The sequence below is a fragment of the Rhagoletis pomonella genome, unplaced genomic scaffold, assembly GCF_013731165.1.
Source record: "Rhagoletis pomonella isolate Grant_MI unplaced genomic scaffold, Rhpom_1.0 Rhpom_scaffold_00011, whole genome shotgun sequence".
NCBI lineage: Eukaryota > Metazoa > Arthropoda > Insecta > Diptera > Tephritidae > Rhagoletis > Rhagoletis pomonella.
This window is the reverse complement of record NW_023458565.1, coordinates 8125085-8144873: the sequence shown is the minus strand read 5'-3', so window position 1 is coordinate 8144873 and position 19789 is coordinate 8125085. Positions and strand designations below refer to the sequence as shown.

At 34.5% G+C, this 19789-nt stretch overlaps 2 protein-coding genes and 1 pseudogene across 2 annotated transcripts in view; 2 read left to right on the top strand and 1 right to left on the bottom strand.

Moving 5' to 3' along the window:
* The window catches only part of LOC118747345 (protein cueball-like), an 83927-nt gene extending 77843 nt beyond the window's left edge, over positions 1 to 6084 (top strand). The window contains exons 4-5 of the mRNA XM_036481392.1: positions 965 to 1301; positions 5615 to 6084. Coding sequence (XP_036337285.1) covers positions 965 to 1301; positions 5615 to 5719 — 442 coding nt within the window. The 3' untranslated portion in view covers positions 5720 to 6084. The remainder of the gene's footprint in view (positions 1 to 964; positions 1302 to 5614) is intronic.
* Positions 6085 to 11082: 4998 nt separating this feature from the next.
* On the bottom strand, positions 11083 to 19080 carry LOC118747144 (annotated as a pseudogene).
* A 603-nt stretch (positions 19081 to 19683) lies between these two features.
* Positions 19684 to 19789, top strand: part of LOC118747342 (protein zer-1 homolog) — a 12483-nt gene continuing 12377 nt past the window's right edge. The window contains exon 1 of the mRNA XM_036481388.1: positions 19684 to 19703. The gene's annotated coding sequence lies outside the window, so the exon portion shown is untranslated. The remainder of the gene's footprint in view (positions 19704 to 19789) is intronic.

Here is a 19789-nt window from a genome sequence, read left to right as displayed (position 1 = left end):
TTTTTCGAGCAAAGTGTTTTTTTACTCGTCCAAGCTTTACCCAAAAACATATATGTATATCACAGTTGCCGAATTTATACAAGACCATTTCAGCGTGAATTAATGTATCACCAAACCTACTTAATCAAATTAACAGTTAGTGATTAAAAATAGATTTTTAAATTGCGGGTACGATTAACTGTTTAACCAGATTAAATTGAATCATGATTAATTCTAATTCGAGTGAATTTAACTAATTGATTAAAAAATCAATCGATTAGTGCCAAGATTTCTTATTACCAATTCGAAAGGGAGCGCAATTGTGCCATTTATCAGAAAATCGAAGTTGGCAACTCCTACTACTGCACAAATCTCTAATCCTTGCGTAATCTTTACTAAATTTTTATAATGCAATCATATTTTGAAAGCTTACAAATTTTCCCTACAGAATGACTGCAAATTATAAAACGTGAAAACCTTAAGTGGCACTACTGAAAATTGTTATAATTTGAGTTGAGTCCTTATTGCAGCAGCCTATCGATATCGGACCAATAAGACTCATGGGAGAAGCTTAAGAATAATTGAAACATAAGCTGTATGTATATGAGGGTAATAAGAGTTCAATATGATTCATATTGATGCTCATTTGATGTATGAATTAAAGTTCATATATTTAAGTCGATCTTCAGGAGAAATGAAACACCTTCAATTTGGACTCTTAGGGCCGGTTGCTCAATGGCTGGTTAACACTAATCTCCGCTTGAACATTGTTGTCGACGTTATCGACTCCATGTTATATAAATGAAATTGAGTAATCGGCCCTTAAATGAGCTCATTATGAGGGTAAACAATACGAACTAGGACTCCTAAGTTACTCATTTGTGGCTCCAAATGTTTGCTGGGATCAGGCGTAGATTTTTTTTTTCAAATACTTCAGCCAAGTTTTCATATACTTTTTCTCTTTCTTTCTTTCTTTTATATACAGTTGCGAGGAACTTGTAGAAAAAAGCGATAATGGCGCAGAAACGTATGCCATTCCGAAATATTCACATTTGGAAATGTGCGAACAAGTGAATCCATGGAGTAGCACCGTAATAATTGTTATTGTTTGCGGTGTAGTTGCCTCTCTGGGATTGATTGTTCTAATTGTACATGGACTGCGTCGTTTCTATAAACCAGCACGCCCACGTATAAAGAAGACATTCGTCGTGCGCAAACAGGCTTCCCCTTCAACGGATACACCGCTAACGAATCGTCCCATTGCCACTGAACAATGTGAAATTACAATAGAAAATTGCTGCAACATGAACATTTGTGATACGGTAAGTTACATATATGTACATTGATTAGAATATTTAAGGCTGTTTTCTCAAGTAGTTTTAAAGTTTATCAGCGCTTTAAAAATACATCTTATTCTGAAAAAAAAATGTGTTTGAAGGACAGGTAAATTTTGAAACACTTCTTTAGAAACCCCACAATTAGACTCTTTTAACCTTTGCTAAAATGACTTACTTCGTATGAAATCAAAAGTAGCGCTGTTCGCCTTCATAGGTTTTGCAGCATCTAAGAATCAGTACGAGTACTTCTACCAGTTCTGCATGTTTATCTACATACCCTTTAGACCTTTTACGATTCCAACTAAGCAAAGTTTGTCCAGAGATTAAGCAGGGCGTACCTTGTATTCGTCTTTCATTTGCTTTTAAGTTCAGCTTTCAAATGGCCAAAGGCATAGTTACCCTCATCAGCGGTCGTGTCAGTCCTAACTCGAACTCATGAGATGATGGGAGACCGTGCCCCTAAAGAGTTGATCAAAAATCGGTATAAAATCCGTATTAATTGAAAAATAACAAAAATGTGTGCTTATTTTGAGAGAGTATAACTATGAAATTACAAGCAGTGGTACCAGATGCAAGCAAGCAAGGGAAACCCTCCTTTGTGGCTGGCTGAACTCCTCCTGTCGCTGCATTCAGTAAGCGGCCCAGATCTACGGAGATTATTCCAGAAGCCAGTGGGACCTTGGTGGATGTACCGACTTTCAAATCTGCTAGCGAATGTTGCAAGAGAAGGAAAACTGCGGTGACACCCACCAATGGCTGCCCACTGCCTTTTCGAGTCATAGTGTGGCGGGTACACTGGTGTGGCATTGCCCAGTTTCGATCAGCCAGGCAGATCTCTGGCGCCAAGAAACGCTTGGATGGAGGGTATGCGAGAACCACAGTGTCAAGGTACTACAAATGCTTTGTTGGCATAACTGTGGCTAATGAAGATGCCCTAAAATATGCTATTGAGTTTTTTGGCAGTCTCAAATCGCCCGATCCGGATGGCATCCTACCTATTGTACTTAAAGAAGGTGGTGAGCTTTAGTTGGTGACCTTGAAAAAGATTTTCACAGCATCGCTGGCACTTGCTTACGTACCACAACCTTGGAAGCTGGTTGATGTCGCCTTTGTTGTTGGTAATTATGTAATTCTAATTCCAGCACGTTTGACCCATCGGACTTGATTTTTACTGTCAAGAAAACTATACTTTCCTCTCTTAATAAATAAAATAATATCTTTAACAAATGCATTTAGTTGATGAATTGAATTATGTAGCTGACTAGGCCCCTCGTGTCGCTTGGGGTTGAGCGGGAGAAGGGTAAACTTGTTGGGATTAGTCAATTCTACATTATTTTATATGGTTGTGGAATACGCGAAAAGCTCGAAGTTTTATTATTTCGTGACCATGATCACGAAATTGAATTTGCGTTCCATATTATCGGAAGTTTCTGGGAACTAGTTTTGGCTTTCCTGCGGAGGTTGTTATTTCCTTTTTGATGATAAGGGATTATTATCCACATTGAGTATGTACTTTTTGTACAAAACTCGTGATGGAAACATTTGGATTTTTTTAGAAAGAGCTGACCACTTCTTGATCACTTTCTTGTTAAACAAATCCTTTCAACTTTCCTTTCCAAAGATAATCCCTCTTTAAATATTTTAAGTACAAGAGCTACCTCTCAATTTGCAACATCTAAAGTTTTTGCAATGGTTTTGTGAGCTAAACTTATTAGAATACACAGTGCGACAGTAAATTTTATAGTAAAACTACGTACTTAGTTTTTTTTCTCTCTGACGTCAGGATTTTTTAAAGGACTTTGAAATTAAAAAAAAATATGATTATTTGATTTTTTTTTTAATTCAGTGCAATGTAGAATAACAATAATCATATAAAAGAAAAAATTCTGTAGAATTATAAGACTACATTTTTTGGTGCATAACGAAGAATGGGTGGGAAATGTCCACAACTGTTCAACTAGCCTTTAAAGTGAATGTAACGGCGCGTCTCCACAGGCAACAATTTTTGCCCACCAACTGACATTTTGATTGGATAAAAGATTTATCAGTTGCAAAATTTGTGTATGGGCATATTTTTATCTTGTTAAACGCACATCCCACATGACGCCACTAGAAAATATTCTGCTTATTTTAACGAATAGAAATTTTGAAATTTTCTACGATGTTACTACTAAAGGTGAGATCACACAATTGTCGTAATATGTCAATTATTGCGTAAATCGAGGCCGATATTGTTCTTATTGTGCCCAATCGAACATAAAACGGGTGCAACCACAATTTGCGTGTGACTGTACAGAATTTAATTTGGACAAATTGTTTATTGTGCACCAATTCAGCACACAAAAAAATCTATCAGATTGGTGCATTTGCGACAATCGTGAGATTCCAGCTTAACACGCTTTCTTTCAAACTAAAAAATTTGCCGTAAAATTAGCAAATTGACAGTTCATGGCAGGCTGCATTTGTCGAGATAACAGCTCTGACAATAAGTTTGTTCGTCGAAAATCCAGCAAGAATTATCCAACACTCAAAATATCCGAGAATAAGAAAAAATTCTCTCAAATTCTCTCTCATGTTGAGAAACTTGCAATTTCAGCACGAACGCAAATTTGCAGGAATTTGCAAGTTGCCCTGCCAGCTGGTGTCCACGGTTGCATTTCTAACATAATAAATTTGTATAGAATTTTTAAAATTCTTTCAGATGAACAAAAACAGGATACACATGTTCTGACTTTCTTTAACTTACATTTCAATTTCTTTATCATACTAGCTGTCGGGTTTCTTAAATCGATTCCGATTTCGAATACAATTCTTTTCAGCCGAGTTAAGTTCAAATCATTGGAATTAACTAAATTAATTATATTAACAAGTATTTACTTCCATTTTTCAAAAAAAAAAATCGCTCGTGTTTATAAATTTTTAAATTTAACGAACTTATTTATTCAAATTATCGTAGACAAAAATGCAACCATGTGCCACAATCATATGTTTTTCGTGATTGCGAATTCTTGCTGGCTAAAATTTTTCCTGCAAGAATACGCAACTTTTCTCTAGGAGAACTGTCACTTTGCGCTTTCAGTTTTTGAGTGATGGATAATTTTTTGATCTGCACGAACGCGATTTGGGCAAAAATCATGATAATTCGTACAAATTCGTACAAATTTTTTGATTGACGAACAAACCTAATTAATGCTTTCCATGAGCCGCTATTGGCAATATATTTTTCGCATAACATTATCAACATAAAAACTATAGCCTGTGGAGACACCCCGTAAGAATGAAGAATGATAACTTCGCATAAATTTTAAACTGTAATTTATAAATTACATACTTTGTATGCACTCCATTACCCAGAAATTAACAGAACTTGCAAAAACTTAGCGATCTGTTCCTATGTTTTGCAACTTAAAGATAGTATGTATCAATTAACATAGAATTCTCCGCAAAAATCCGCCGACTCTCGGGTTTCCCACGTACTGCCGGTTTCATCATCAATTTGTATAAGTGAAAAATGACCTTTCCCTTCTGTCAGTTTAAAAACAAAAAATTTTCACTTAAAGTGCTTTCGTCAAACTGGCTATATTCAACTTAAATTTACTACATAGTATATCAGGGAATTTCGCACGAGCTGGTTGTCCGAATTAAAAATTATGAGCGGTGTGTATTAACAAATAAATACCCAGCTGATCTAGATTACATTCTTATCTATGAAAATTTCCCGCTTTTCGGCAATTCCCAGCGCAAAAAATAATTTCCATGAATTTACATGCAAACAACGTAAAAACCAGAAGGTGAAACAGTTTTTTGTGGCATTATGCCTTCTATGAAAATATTATTACAATATTTAATTACATTTAACTGATTTGCGATAAGGTGGATTAAATCTGTTCTAATAAACGTTTCGTCGAAAAAAAAACTAGAGTTCATGGGTTGAATAACTGAAATCGGTTTTTAAGTGAACCTAGAGAATATATTAATGTGCAATTTCTAATCCGGTAGAGATTACGAGACTTTTATTCCTTTAAGTTTTGCCCATCATTATCGCGATTCGCGAACTTGTCATTTGGACACTGATCGCTTTCTGGGTATTTACAGAACTGCACATATTGATGAAGTCAGAGGTTCGGTTAGATTTAGCTGGTAATTTGTAATTGGACTCACCCAAGCCCAGGAATTTTATGTCTCAACGGAAATTATAAGCTTAACACGAATTGTTAAAACTATCGCATTTCTAAAATCTATACTTACACATCTCGAAATTTAAATTTATTTTAATAAATTTTATTACAAATTTTCAGCCATGCTTCGATTCAAAGCTCCTGGAAAAAACACTCTCACGCAACTCCAAAGTCAAGGAGGACAAGAAAATGCTAATAAATGGCATGGAAGATGAACTTTATTAGTTAAGCATTAAATAGCGTGCCATCAAAGCGAGGCGCTTGCGATGCGGATACAGTACGCGCGGTCAGGGACTGGCATACTTCTTCTGCGCGCAACAAACGGAGAACATCTACAAGAGGCCTTATAGAACGAAATTTCCAGAAATAAAAAACACACAAAAAGCAAAAGAGCATGCAAATGTAGAAACGACAACACGATGGAGAAGAGGAAATGCCAATGAGAGATTCAAAGTACGACGTTGAGTAAGAAGAAAATAGAGAGAAGAGTGTCTGACGCCACGGACAAATGTAGTTAGTACAAGTTCCTCGTCCGTAGCAGCAGGCTGCAGAAGTGCAACCATGGATAAGCTTTAAATAGAGTACACTCGTCAAAAAAAAAAGTCACAACTACTTAGTTCAATTCATGTACTTATTTTTGTTTTATTTGCATTGACACCATTGTCTTAATTTTTATGTACTTACGTATGTTCATTAAATAGTAATTTCATATACATATACTATGTACATACGAATATCGTACATTTATCTAATAATTTTGAATTACTTCTCTATATTATTAAAGGTACGATATGTACATATGTATATTTTTTTCAATTTTAGCGCAAACTATTAATTGCTAACTAAAGAAAATCCTTTTAGTTGAATTTTAACATATGAATTATTTATTACTACTAAATTCGCATATAATTTTAATTTGCAGTTTTAAGAATTGATTGTATGAAAAGTGAAAATCAATTAAGGCTGTATAAACACTTTGAAAAAGTGTTGCGTAAAGTTGTGAATTTAAATTTTGTTACTTAAATAATAAAAAGAATTTGCACTAATACCAAAAACTGCAGCCAATCGTATTAAATGCAGAAATAAATATGTACGTCTTTTTTTCTTCGAACAAAAATGGGAGCGTTGAAAAAGGTTGGTTCTCTTCAACACAGGTTTTCAGCATTTTGAGTTCCTATATATGGGTCATTTCCAAACAAAATGCAATTATTTTGTGTGTGTTTAAGTGACTTTATCATTGCACCATGGTAAGTACGGCCGGCTAAATAAGTATTTCCGGAACATCACCCATATTTATGCGTAAAAACACTAAAAAAGGAAAGCGGCAATCAAAAGGCGACATTTTTTGGTAGAAGCGAAAACACCATAAGACAATTACCACTAGTCTGTTTATTGCTTAATGAGTTTCAATGATTTCCTTGTTTTTATATTTTCGTAAAATAAAACTCAAACACTATTTTTCGAAATGCGGAATTCTGAGTCGATATTGTGCTGACTGTAAGCAACCAAAATTAATATTACTGTACCGATAATGTAAACACTCGGCCTGTTCGAGGCACATAATAAAAGCGGCAATACTGCAGCAGTGATGAAAATTTGCGATACTGTTGCAACTTCCCGACTGATAAAACATTGCTAGAAATTCACAACGAACGTGATACTTTATTAATTCGCGCAACACTGCGATTGTGATTGCATCGCGAACAAACCCCCTCTTTTACTCATTATAGAACAATCAAATTGTAAAAAGCGCGGTGATTTTTATGGGGATAGTGTAACCACATTGTTGTGTTTATCATCGCATATTTAATTTGGCCGATAGAAATTGGTTAACGTGGTCCAAAGCTATGCGGTAACACGCATAAAAAAAAAAAAAATAAAATAAAAATATTCCGACGAATTGATAACCTTCTCCTTTTTGTGAAGTCGGTAAAGCGAGTCGGCGAGCTTTCTAATTAGATTCCTTAGAAAAATTTTAGGGATCTTCATCTCAAGTGATAAAGGCATACATTTCTCAAATTTATCGGTTTATCCGCATTCTTACATGAACACACCTTGGCAAACAATCGCATAAAATTGTTTATTATTTAACTTATAGGCTAGTTAGGTTTTATTCTTACCTCGTCTAATGTGTCAAAGCGACCACCTGGCAAACTATCAATGATGAAATTTATGCATTTATCCACCTACATGATTTGATAAAGTGATAAACTTTGGTTAAATAGATTCCACACAGAGTTTGACAGTTCATTTATCAAAATGATAAATTTATCCTTTTATCAAGTTTATCAGCAGTTATCATTTATGAGTACGCAGTTTTCTAGCCCATTCAATTTTAGTTTAATAAAGTGTAAGTTGGAAGTAGTTAGAATTTACCGTTCACATGTTGCAATTTCTAACGGTTTTGTGCATTTTCTTCCATACAAAGCACATTCGACGATTTTTTTTTATATATGGAAGAAAACAACTTCAACAAAAAAAACAAGATGCCAAAAATATGATCCTATTTTCTATAACATTCCTGAGTATGCAGTTTTATCATTTTAGTATAATAAAGTGCAAGTTTTAAGACTTTAAAAAATTGCGTTGATTTTTAGTAATTTTTCTTTTTTGCAGATGGCCTTATGCGATGATTTCATAGTTAATATAAATATTTTATGAAATAAATGCGCAAGACCATTTAGAAAAAAAATTACACTAAATCCGTGCAAGTTTTCACAATTTGCATGTATATAAAAACTTCAGTTGCGAATTCCTTCAAAACCTTGGTTTCTAATAAACACTGAAATAAACTAATTTATATAGCAGCTGTTTTTGAATTGTATTAGGTCCTTACTTAAAAAAGGTTGGTGCCGGTTAAGGTTAATAAGGGTAGGCATGCGAAATAAGCAGGGCTGCATGCAATTCCGAACGCAAAAACTTAAAATACAATGGCTGTCAAATTTTGTCTTCAACCAAACCAACCAACACCTATCAAACATATTTTTGAGTTATTAATATTGTTTTCTCGACCGCGAAAAAAGACGTGTAAAAAAACTACGGCGAAGGAAATTTAAATTAATATTAATTATTTCCTTTTTGGTTGTTGTTGTTTCCGACAGGGTGGGTGTATGATGTATTATGGAACGAATTTCCACCATCCCTTGTCAAATTTGGTTTGGAGACAAACCGGACCAGAACGAAAAATGACACTGAAGATGGCACAACGCCGAAACCGGTTTGTCTCCAAACCAAATTTGACAAGGGATGACGGAAATTCGTTCCATAATACATCATAATATTAATTAATTTATAAATCAATAAATTAAATGATTAAAAAATAAATAAATAAATGGTTGCATACATTTAGGTATTCTTTAAAATTTTCTAAACAATGGAGGCTAAAAGAAATGAAAAAAAATTTTTTGGTCTTCATTTGTTTTTTGATCTATGATAAATTATCTTATTAGATAATTTTTAGATTAGGTTAGATTTTACAAAGAGAAATTACTTGATTTCAGCATGATTTGCTTATGAATTACAAACGAGCCGTAAATTACGCTTTGCGTACAGTCAGCCCTTTCGTTGCCTTCAAACCATTCATGCCCCGGAACCCTCCACAACAGCGTTACGCTATTGCTGCCTGAATATCCGACATACAATTTATTCTGGCCTCATTTGCCTTCTACGATGATATTCGCGAACATGGACTTCGATTGCGAAGAAGTTCGCCTGGAATATAGTTGTGTACGAGTCCACTGGCAGACTTTTTTTTTGAATTTCGGTCCAAGTATTCCATAAAATATATATGGATGTTCATATTGTATATTGGCAGTAATAAGGGTATACGTTTCTAGTTAGGAATCACATACATGTTTGCGACCGCCGTTATACGAAAGCGTCGATGAAATATTCGCGTAAAATAGGTTACTGAAACGTTTGGAGATATGTACATATTTTATATTTTTCGCAAATAACTATTACTCATTGGCACGGAACCTGAAAGCCTACCAACCTACCTATTTTGGAAGGAAAAGGCCACGTGTGGCAACACTGTTTCATTGGAATCCACTACCGGAAGTACAGGGTGATAAGCACGCGTTCTCACGCTGTATTTCCGGTAGTGCATTTGGTCCCATGTAAATATCCCACCCCAGGTAACTGTAAACTAAACTGTAAACTAAACCTTACGGTACGGTAACTGTAACCTGTAATTTAAACTTTAATTGTGCGCTTCTTATTCCAAATTTTCACATTTTAATACATCACACTTTTTATTGATTCCTTAGCTGTTAATTCACAAAAAAATTATGTACCATGTTTACTTAGAAATATCATTTGAGCCATTTTTCTGAAAGCATCTGCTATACACTATTTCTGAAAATTTCTTAAGCATTTTCTTAATAATAGTCCAAGTGCACCTACACTATAAAATATATTATACAATTTTGTTTTTCGCGAATAAGTTCGTGATCCAAACAGATATTTAAGATAACTTAAGATTTTTCCAATAGATTAAAGGATTTTCTATCCAATGGTACGAGAGACGATATTGAATAATAGTGTATGTGGCATTTACACTGTTTCTTTATTCCAGCGACGATATAGTATATGTATAGCTCATTCAATAACATAAACCATATAAATCTAAGTTTAAAAATTTATGTATATAAGGTTCACAGAAATTCAAATTTGCAAATTTTAATTCTGAATTTCTAGAAAATTTTCGAGTATGCGGTTTTGTAGACGATTTAGTATTTTGCATGATTAAAATCTATTTTTATATAAAAAAATCCGCAACGCCCAAAAAAAAATTCTAAATAATGAACATAATTTTTAGTGACTTCAAACTTGTTTTATCAGACTAAAATTGAATGGGCTACAAAAAATTCGCAACACCCACACAAAAAAAAATTAAATAATGAACATAATTTAGCGGCACACTGCATACTTGAAAATTTTCTCAAAATTCTGAATAAATAGTTTGAAATTTTGATGGTTTTGATTAATTTTTTTGAGCTATGTGCAAGTTTTGAAATTTGAAACTTTTATTTATGTGGTTTCTATTATAGATCGTTTTATATTTTATATGAAAATTATTAAAAATAAATAATACCGCTACCGCAGCTTCTCATTAAAATACAATCGCCGTTCGGAGTCGGCGTAAAACTGTAGGTCCCTCCTCTCTGTGTGACAACATCAAGGCGCACGTCACAAATCGGAGGAGAAGCTCGGCCAAACACTAACCTATGTGCAAGCGCCAATCTATTATTATTACTGTTATAAATAAATATCATTTTGAATTTTGCTACTATCTTATTGACCGCAGCTGTATGTATATATATCAACATGACGTCGATGAAAACGCGGATTTGCTGTGTGACGGGATGCGTGTCTGACGGGCAATCTGTTTTACACGCGTTCCCTAGAAGCCGAAATGACCAAAATAGTTGGGCCGAGGCGTGCAACGTGATACCATCTAACGATGCCAATTTATTTGTCTGTCAACGCCATTTTTTAGCCTCACATTGTAATGAATTCCAAGCTTTTAAAAGGGGATTTTCCCTCACTAAATTTAGAGCCCGTAAAAACATCTAGGAGTCGCTCATCTAGTTTTGTTTCTGTAGGTTCAAGAGCAAATTTAAATGAATGTTTAGAAGAATTTATCGAATTAGAGCAACCAAACATCTGCGGCGTAGACTTTCGGCTCCACAACCAGCGACGATCAATTAAAAAAAAAAATAATAGATTTAGAATAAGAAATACAGAAACTTAAAAAATTCTACGCTCGGGCAATTATACCTGATGATTCTGCTAGTAGCAACGCTATTAATTTTGCGAAAATTATCGTGAATAGTGGTAACCAAGTTTCTTACAGTGAGGAAGAAAAGGCCTTGGCCCTAAGTATTGATTATATATCTACAAAAATGTTTTCTTTTATGCGTGACGATTTGGGTTTTGCTTTACCAGATCGAACATCTCTTTTGCAATGGCAACCCGTTCGGCGTGTCGTTGAAAACTTGCGCCAACTTGTTCGAAATAAGTCCATAACCAAACGCCTCTGCGCTTTAATTTTCGACCAAATATTGACACAATTGATGGGTTTTTAAATCATGGGAAAGACAAACGCATGAATGTAATCGCAAATAGTGCTTATTTCTTCATGGTTAAAGGTCTAATTTCGGAATAGAAATATTTATTTTCGTACCATATTTCGAAGAACGGTTTACACGAAGACATGCCAAATATTTTACTTCGAAATATCGACGCCTTAAGGGAAATCGGATTGAATGTTAAAGTTGCCAGCCATGTTGGTTTATTCACTCGTTAAAATACTTACGAAGGTCGACCATATTTTATTTATGATGGCACAAAAATATTTTGCATGTATGACTATTGCCATTTAATCAAATCAATTCGACATACTATAATAAAAGATGACATTCAAACATCCGACGGCATTGCGAGCATTGCAGTAATCAGGAAATTGTTCCAGATACAGTCAGTCAATAAAGTTTAGGTACAGCGAATTTTTTACAATATGGGAAACTATTTTTTAAATATTTTATTTTTCAATAATTTTTTATAAAAATATGGTTAATTCTACCACAAAATACCCAAACATTAGAGTTCCAAACCTTGTGCAAAATTAAAGAAAATTCTTTAAAATTTCATTCAAATATTGCACTTTTTATTTACGCTCTCTAAAAAAAAAGTTGAGTATGCAGTTTTTTAGTCCATTCAATTTTAGTATAACAAAGTGCAAGTTTGAGGTAGCTAGGACTTACCATTGATTTTTAGCAATTTTTTTCGTTGAAGGTGTGCTCATTTTTTCCATATAAAATAATGTTTGGTAATTTTTTCATATGGAAAAAATTTGCAACACCTTCAAAAAAAAAATTTCCCAAAAATCAATGGTAAGTCCTAGCTACCTCAAACTTGCACTTTGTTATACTAAAATTGAATGGACTAAAAAACTGCATACTCAACTTTTTTCTAGAGAGCGTAAATAAAGAGTGCAATATTTGGATGGAATTTTGCAGAATTTTCTTTAATTTTGCACATGGTTTGGAACTTCGATTTTTGGGTTTTTGTTGTATAATTAACTATATTTTTATAAAAAATTAGCGAAAAATAAAATATTTAACAGTTGACCGAATTGTAAAAAATTCGCTGTACCTAAACTTTATCGACTGACTGTATATCAATTAAAAAATAATTCTAAAATTTGTCCGAAATTAAGTGTGTCTCATTTATTCACCAAACCTTATCAACTAAGCGTTTCATTTGCAACTCAATTACTGAGCAATTCGGTAGCTGCTGGGATCGAAATGGCCGACAGCCAAAATTTACTAGACATCGATGACAACGTACAAGAATGCGCCAAGCCTACGCAGATGTTTGTCAAAAAGATGAACGACCTTTTTGATGAGCTAAACTGCGAAAATTTAAATTTGATAAATCCATTGATGTGTCCATTAAAACGGGGAGACACGAGAAAAATCTCAAGGCTAGATACACTTGGAGTTTTTGCGGTCCATGAAGCTCGTCATTGGCGCCCGAATAAAATGCGCTGAACGCTTATGTTCAACAATCGAGTCCATGCAAATGCTTTCGGAAGAGCTCTTTGACCAGCACCGAAGTGTACAGCAAATTTTTCTAAGTAAATTTTGTCAAGACGACTTAGAAAACTTTTTTATTAGAGAAAGAGCTAGCAGAGAGACAAGTACCAATGTTACAGCCCACGAAATCCGATATATAGTTGCAACATCATTTCAATTAGTATATTGCGTGAAAAATTGGTTAATAAGGGGGTAGATTGCGATGAAGACGATGTAAATTTAGAAAAAAGTTAAACCCCAAAGATCGTTATTTTAAAGAACAGGAAATGTTAAATGACAACGAGAATTTTGTTGAAAACTATAATAATGCCGAAGTTCAGGTGCAGCGGTATTTGACTGGTTATGCGATTGACCAGCTTAAATGCGAAAAGTGCATCAGCATCTTGATGAAGCCACATGGTGAATTATTACTAGACTCCGAAGCCCTGATAAAAGCCGCAAAAATCTTGAGGGACGACTGCGGTTTGAAAATTGTCAATCCCTAAGACTCTGTTTTCGAGGTGTGCCGACATCAGATGGTGTGGTACTGTAAACTATTCGCAAAATACGCTCATTTAACGGATCTCAGATCCACTGTGGTTCTTGAAAGCTGGCGACTGTTTAAACCATCGCTTAAAACTTGTAGAAATTTGTATAACCATTCTTTTATTTAAAAATGCAAACTGGGCGCTGAGGGAGGAAGTTGAAAGTAAGAGGCGGGATTAGTTTTTGTTTGATCTTCATTGTCACGGTCCCTCAGAGAGAAAGGCAAAGTTACTGAAGTTACGTTAACTCTATGGCCCCTATTGCGAGTGTCGACTGGCAGTAGAATAGAAATTTGTCGATCGAGTCGATCATCTTTTATTTTGCTATTGTGTAACTTGATCGATAAAAATTTGTACTATTGTGAATGGTCGTTAGAATTGTAAACAGCTGTTTGTTTGTTTACATTTGTTTCTTGAGTGTTTTATTTACATCATTTTTAAAATAATTGCTTTTATTATAAAATTAAAGAGATGGACACAGTTGAAATATGGTTTAGTGATGAAGAAGATGATGCCGAAGCTAATAGATTAGTAGAGTTAGCTAAAGCAAGGAGGGAATTGCGAGATTCGTCGGATCCCTTGGACTTGGAAGGTGTATGTACATGTGTGAGTTTTATGAATAGAAGTTGCGTTCCCGATGCTTCACAGTTTTTAGGCTTTACATGATTTGCAGGAAAAGCTGTTTTCCTCATTAATAAACTTTATGGAAGTTTAAGAAATACGGTACGGTTAAGTTTTTTGTACAATGATGTTGGGTTTTTGTGTCCAAACGCGTGACCCGAGTTTAAAAACTTTAACATAACAACATAACAAGTGTATTGAAAGAATTCAACTTTAATTTAAAATAAAGATTTCAAATTTCCGAGCACTAGTCAATTAATAAATTATGAAGTTTTTTTGTATAAACTTTTGATGTTGGCTCTGCGCAAAAACACTGTGGATGGCGTAGCCGGAGTTATATGCACAAGAAATATTGTATATGTATCTTTTCCAATAGAAGCGGAGCTTCCTACCCTTCTCTTTCCGGAAATTCCTTTGCCTATGTCTTCACTCTCCTGCATCAGTACGAACAACCGCGCAAGTTGCCTTTTGTTGCTTATAATTTTTGATCTGTAATTCAGACACATACATGCATATGTATATTTCACAATTTTTTACAACTTCCAGTTCAATTGACTTACTTTTTATCCATTATAGTACCACTTTCTTATGTAAATTTTATAAACGCAAACTCCAACGACTAAAAAACAGCAATAGAAGGATGAGCGATTAAAAAGTATTCACAGTCGCTAATTGAGCGACTAAGCGACACTCGCAATAGCATCGATAATCGATAATCGCTTAATAGTCGTTTATCTACTGCCAGTCGACATTCGCAATAGGGGTGTATTATCTTTTTAAAAATATTTTATATATATTTTTTTTTCAATTTAAATTCGGATTTTTCCCCATGTTTTCGTCTGTTTTAGTTCGCTGCTTTTGTAAGTAACCTGCTCGCTGCATGTCATGCATCAACTACTTCGTGGGAAGTGTCAACTACTTCGTGAGAAGTTTCAACTACTTCGTGGCCTGTGCGCCAACTACTTCATTCGAAGTGTCAACTACTTCGTGAGAAGTTTCAACTACTTGGTGGCCTGTGCGCCAACTACTTCGTGGGAAGTGTCAACTACTCGGTGAGAAGTTTCAACTACTTCGGAAACGATAATATTAAACGTCAGATCGCATCGCGTCCATTAAAAAAAAAAAAAACAGATATCGGCGCCTGGGTAAAATATTGTCGTAAGCGCCATTTTGAAGATTTTTAGTTCTACATGCAGTTATATATTTTGAAATAAGGTCTTTCGATTAGTGCTATCAGTTTTTAGATATCTCCTCTGGTTTCCGAGATATTGACTACAAGTTTTTCGATAATTTAGTAAAAATTAAATAATTTAAGAGTTTTGTAAACTAGTAACATTTTCAGAGACTTTGGAGAAAATCTTTCTTCGCGTTTTTTCGAAATCGTATTCAAAACTTCAATCGCGATTTCCCACAACCTACCGAAATTTACATCCGACAATCTTTTACCCAGGCGACGATATGTCGGATACTGGGCTTATCATAAAAATTATAAATGCTGTAAAGCAACGCGATTGCCTGTGGAATATACATTCCTCTGAATATGCAAAGCGAGACAAGCTGGAAAGGGCTTGGCAACAAGTTGCCGATGATGTAAGCCGACAAGGTATGTATGTAGGTCAGGTGACTTGATGTAGTCACTTACATAGCAATTATTCGATGTGCTGCATTGATGTGATTTGTCCAAGTATATTCCATATTTTACAGATGTATTTTGCCGTGGAAATCCCTTCAATTTAATCCATGTTGACATCACTTTAGCCACAGGCTTCGAGCTCGCCTCTTGCATAGCAGCCCACGAATCCTCCGTAAATGTGTTCCTGTATTGATGGCGTGTCAAATAGATGTTTATGCCTTTACGAAAGTCCTCCTCGCCAATATAATCGTGAGGCATACGTATAACAGAATCGCCTTTATTGTAGCTAATTTCATCTAAAATCTCATCGACCTCACATGGATGGCCGACAGGCACTTCAATAGGATGTGAGTTTTTCAGCGAATCTAATTCTATGGCGCGTGTGTACATATCAGTCACGAATTGCGCCCAAATGTCATATTTTGGGAACAAGTGATTTACGCACAGGAATTCGACGAGCGGCGTAACCTTCATCCAACCATAAATGTGTCCACCATTCCATAGTAACCAGATTGCCTAAAAGATTATGAAATGTGTGAGAATAGTTTCCAACAAAAGTTTTATATAAAGAAAAACTTTTGTGCATTCTATTTGTGACTTTCAAATTCACTTTTCTGTTTACATGACATAGAAAATAGATCATAAAGCACAGTAATTGCTTCCTGTTCTTTTGTTTTCTCCATTGAAGCAGCACCATTTTGCAACGTGGCTCAAACAATAAAAAAAAGACTACAAAAAGCAGTCTTTTGTTTAAGAAATAGTCGCATTGTAGACATAAAATTCATCTTACCAAACCATTGATGTGCGATCTCGTGGCCCACAGTTAAGGCAATCGATTGCTTGCGCATAATTTTTTTTTCGGTTCCACTAATACAGATGTCTCAGGATATGTTACAAAGCCTCAATTCTCCATTGCACCGGCCGGAAAATCGGAAATCGCTATCAAATCCATCTTTGACAATGGATATGCAATGTTGAAATAACTTTTATAATACGGCAATACTTTTGTGGCTACTTCGAGTGCAAAAATGCCCTGCTCCTTGCCAACAGGCGTGAAAACTCGTACTATTATGCCACCTTCCGACTTGCCTTCGACATAATCAAATCGCCAACCACAACATAATTCTAAAAGATATTTTTTCTCTACATTTTGATGTATCAACTATTGCAAAAATTTAAGTAATAACGAAGATATTGGACAAAATAAAAAGCTCACGCTCACATTGAAGTAAATAGCTGACTGACTTGGGAAGAAAAGTGAAGTGACGACTTTCAAGTAGTGATGTGCCGAGTCGAGTCGACTCGAGTTCTGACTCGAGTATTTTAGAAGTACTCACGTACTCGAGTAAGCAAATTATAGTATTCGCATACACAGACTCGAGTACGGGTCTCGAGTACTTATAATTATCAAACACCGAATAAGGTATTTTTGATATATAAATGGCTGCTTAGCGTTAAAAAAAAAATATATATATATTTACCAAATACACCACACAACTAAATTAATTTTAATACCGTTTTAGGTATTAATTGCCAAAGATGAAAGGAATTTTAAATTCCAAAGGAGTAATTTTATTGTTTATGAATATAGATCTCATGGAATATTGCCATTATAATTGATGTACTAGTTGAACTTTTAAGGTACTGAAGATTCATTTTTTTTAACTCATTATTTACTTTGGATTTTGGATATTTTTTTATGACAGACTACTAAGTTCTAGTTCTACTATGATAAATAAAGCAACTGTTATTGAACCCTATATTTATTTAATTTTAATTGTTATTTGTAAGTATGTAAGAATTAGATTTCTATGTTTGGATCTACATAAATCGGATATACTATCTTGGAGTTAATAATAATATCATGTTAAGTAAAAAGTCGGCATTTCGGTTGGGTGCATGTTCAGCAGTCGAATCTATAACATATTCGAATACCGAGCTCTGAACTCGAATACTTGATCCGAGTATCTGACTCGAATCCTGACTCGATTCTTTTTTTAATGAGTACCAAAATACTCGAGTACCAAAAATAGCCGACTCGGCACATCACTACTTTCAAGCACAATTAGGAGTGTGGGGTTTTTCGATAAGGTTTATTATCACCTGATTGGTTAATCGATTTTTGTTTTTTCACACAAAAAACGATTTCGACATCATGCATGTAACATGTGATCGATAAAGCAGTAGTTGTGCTTAACCGGAGCTTCTACCTCCGATTTGTGCTAATGATGGTAATGTTAACCGGTAAGTAGTTGTTTCCTAACGGAACGCGGGACCCGCGGGATTCGCGAATGCCGAAATAGCCCAAAAATCGTTACCGTTCTCCAGAAAATGGGCAGTAGAGAGAGCATGCATTCCACAATTGGATCGTAAATGTCTTCTTCTTCGTGTCCGGAATAGCCCGGACTTTTTCTCCGGGCAAAAATTGATAAAGTGTCAAAGTGGCTATCAGCTGTTTTGTGTTTACATGTTGCCTGCATTTACTTTGTGCTTTTAAGGAATAGTGAATGTATTGTAAATTTTTATATACTTAAAATCAAATTTGTGAAATAAAAATTCAATTTCCAAGATTTTCCATTGAAGTAACAAAAACAGAAACAACGTGAATCAGCTTTTTCTCAAATTTTGGGCACGAAATATAGTTTTTTGTTTCTCATTTGTTGTTTTGGACCTAAAATTAAAGGTTTAAACGTTTTATTAAACCAAATTTCTCTTTTAAAATACCGGTGAAAATTCTCCCAGAATAACGAAATCAATTCTTCTCCTTTTTGACATACGTAATACCTACTTTTTCCCGAAATACATTTTCCCTTTTTCGAAGATCGTTTAGAATAGGAGATTAGGGAAAGGAGGAAAAACCCTCAGGGAATTTTTATTCATGATATGTATCACTTTTTACGTATCTGCGCGTCGGTTAGAGATGAGTTCGAGAATGATGTTGGATATCAACTTGAGAACTATGAATTTCTCCAAGGTTGGAGAAACATGTTTTTAGTGTTTATTGGGTATTAATACTAAAATCTAATTAATCGATTATCGATTCACATCAACAAAGTCATCACCAGTTACACAGCAATGTTATCACGAGATTTAAATGTTTGATGTATGAAAACAAAAAAAATTAAGGGTTATTTTCATCAAATATTTACTAACTAATTGTGAATTTTTATCCACCCATTCATTTCTTGGCGCTTCAAAACTATTCATGTGAAAATTAAAATCAAAATGACTTCCTCCAAACAAACGATGCCAGATCAGAGATTTATTAGGCGGTTTTTTCGTAGCTTTTTGCGAAAAGTTATTTTGAAATGCTTACTACTCAACAAGGATTTTAGCACAAGATTGTTGATTTTGGTTAAATAAATTATATATTTAAAAGAAATTTTTATTTATTTTGGAAATAAATTTAATTTGCGGAAAGTGAAGTGAAACGAAGTAAAGTGAAGTCACGAAGTAAAGGCTCCCAAAGTGAAGTGAAAAACTATTGTAAAAATGTATTGTAAAAATGTATAGTAAAAATTTTACTAGCAGAAATTAGCTGGAGAGCCAAAAAAAGAAGAGCCTAAGAACGAGAGAGAGCTGCTAGTTTTTTTTGGGTTGAGAAACGCTTTCCCGCATAAATTAGTGATAATTTGTGATAATTATCTGTTAAGAAACAAAGCTAGTGTTTTGGCTTCCCAATTCCAATACGTTTCCAACAATTCCAGCGGGTTGTCAAAATCAGCTGTTTAATACGATTTCGTATTTCAGCTTAAACGTCAAACAAAAAATAAAAATTATAAGAAATTTCACTTCCTTCAATTCGAGGACAAATCAAATTTGTTTAAAAAGTAGGTAAAATTCAAAATTGCACATCAAAAAAGTAGAAAAGAAAAAAGAGTGCTAACTATTTAACAAAAACTTAAAACCAAGCACA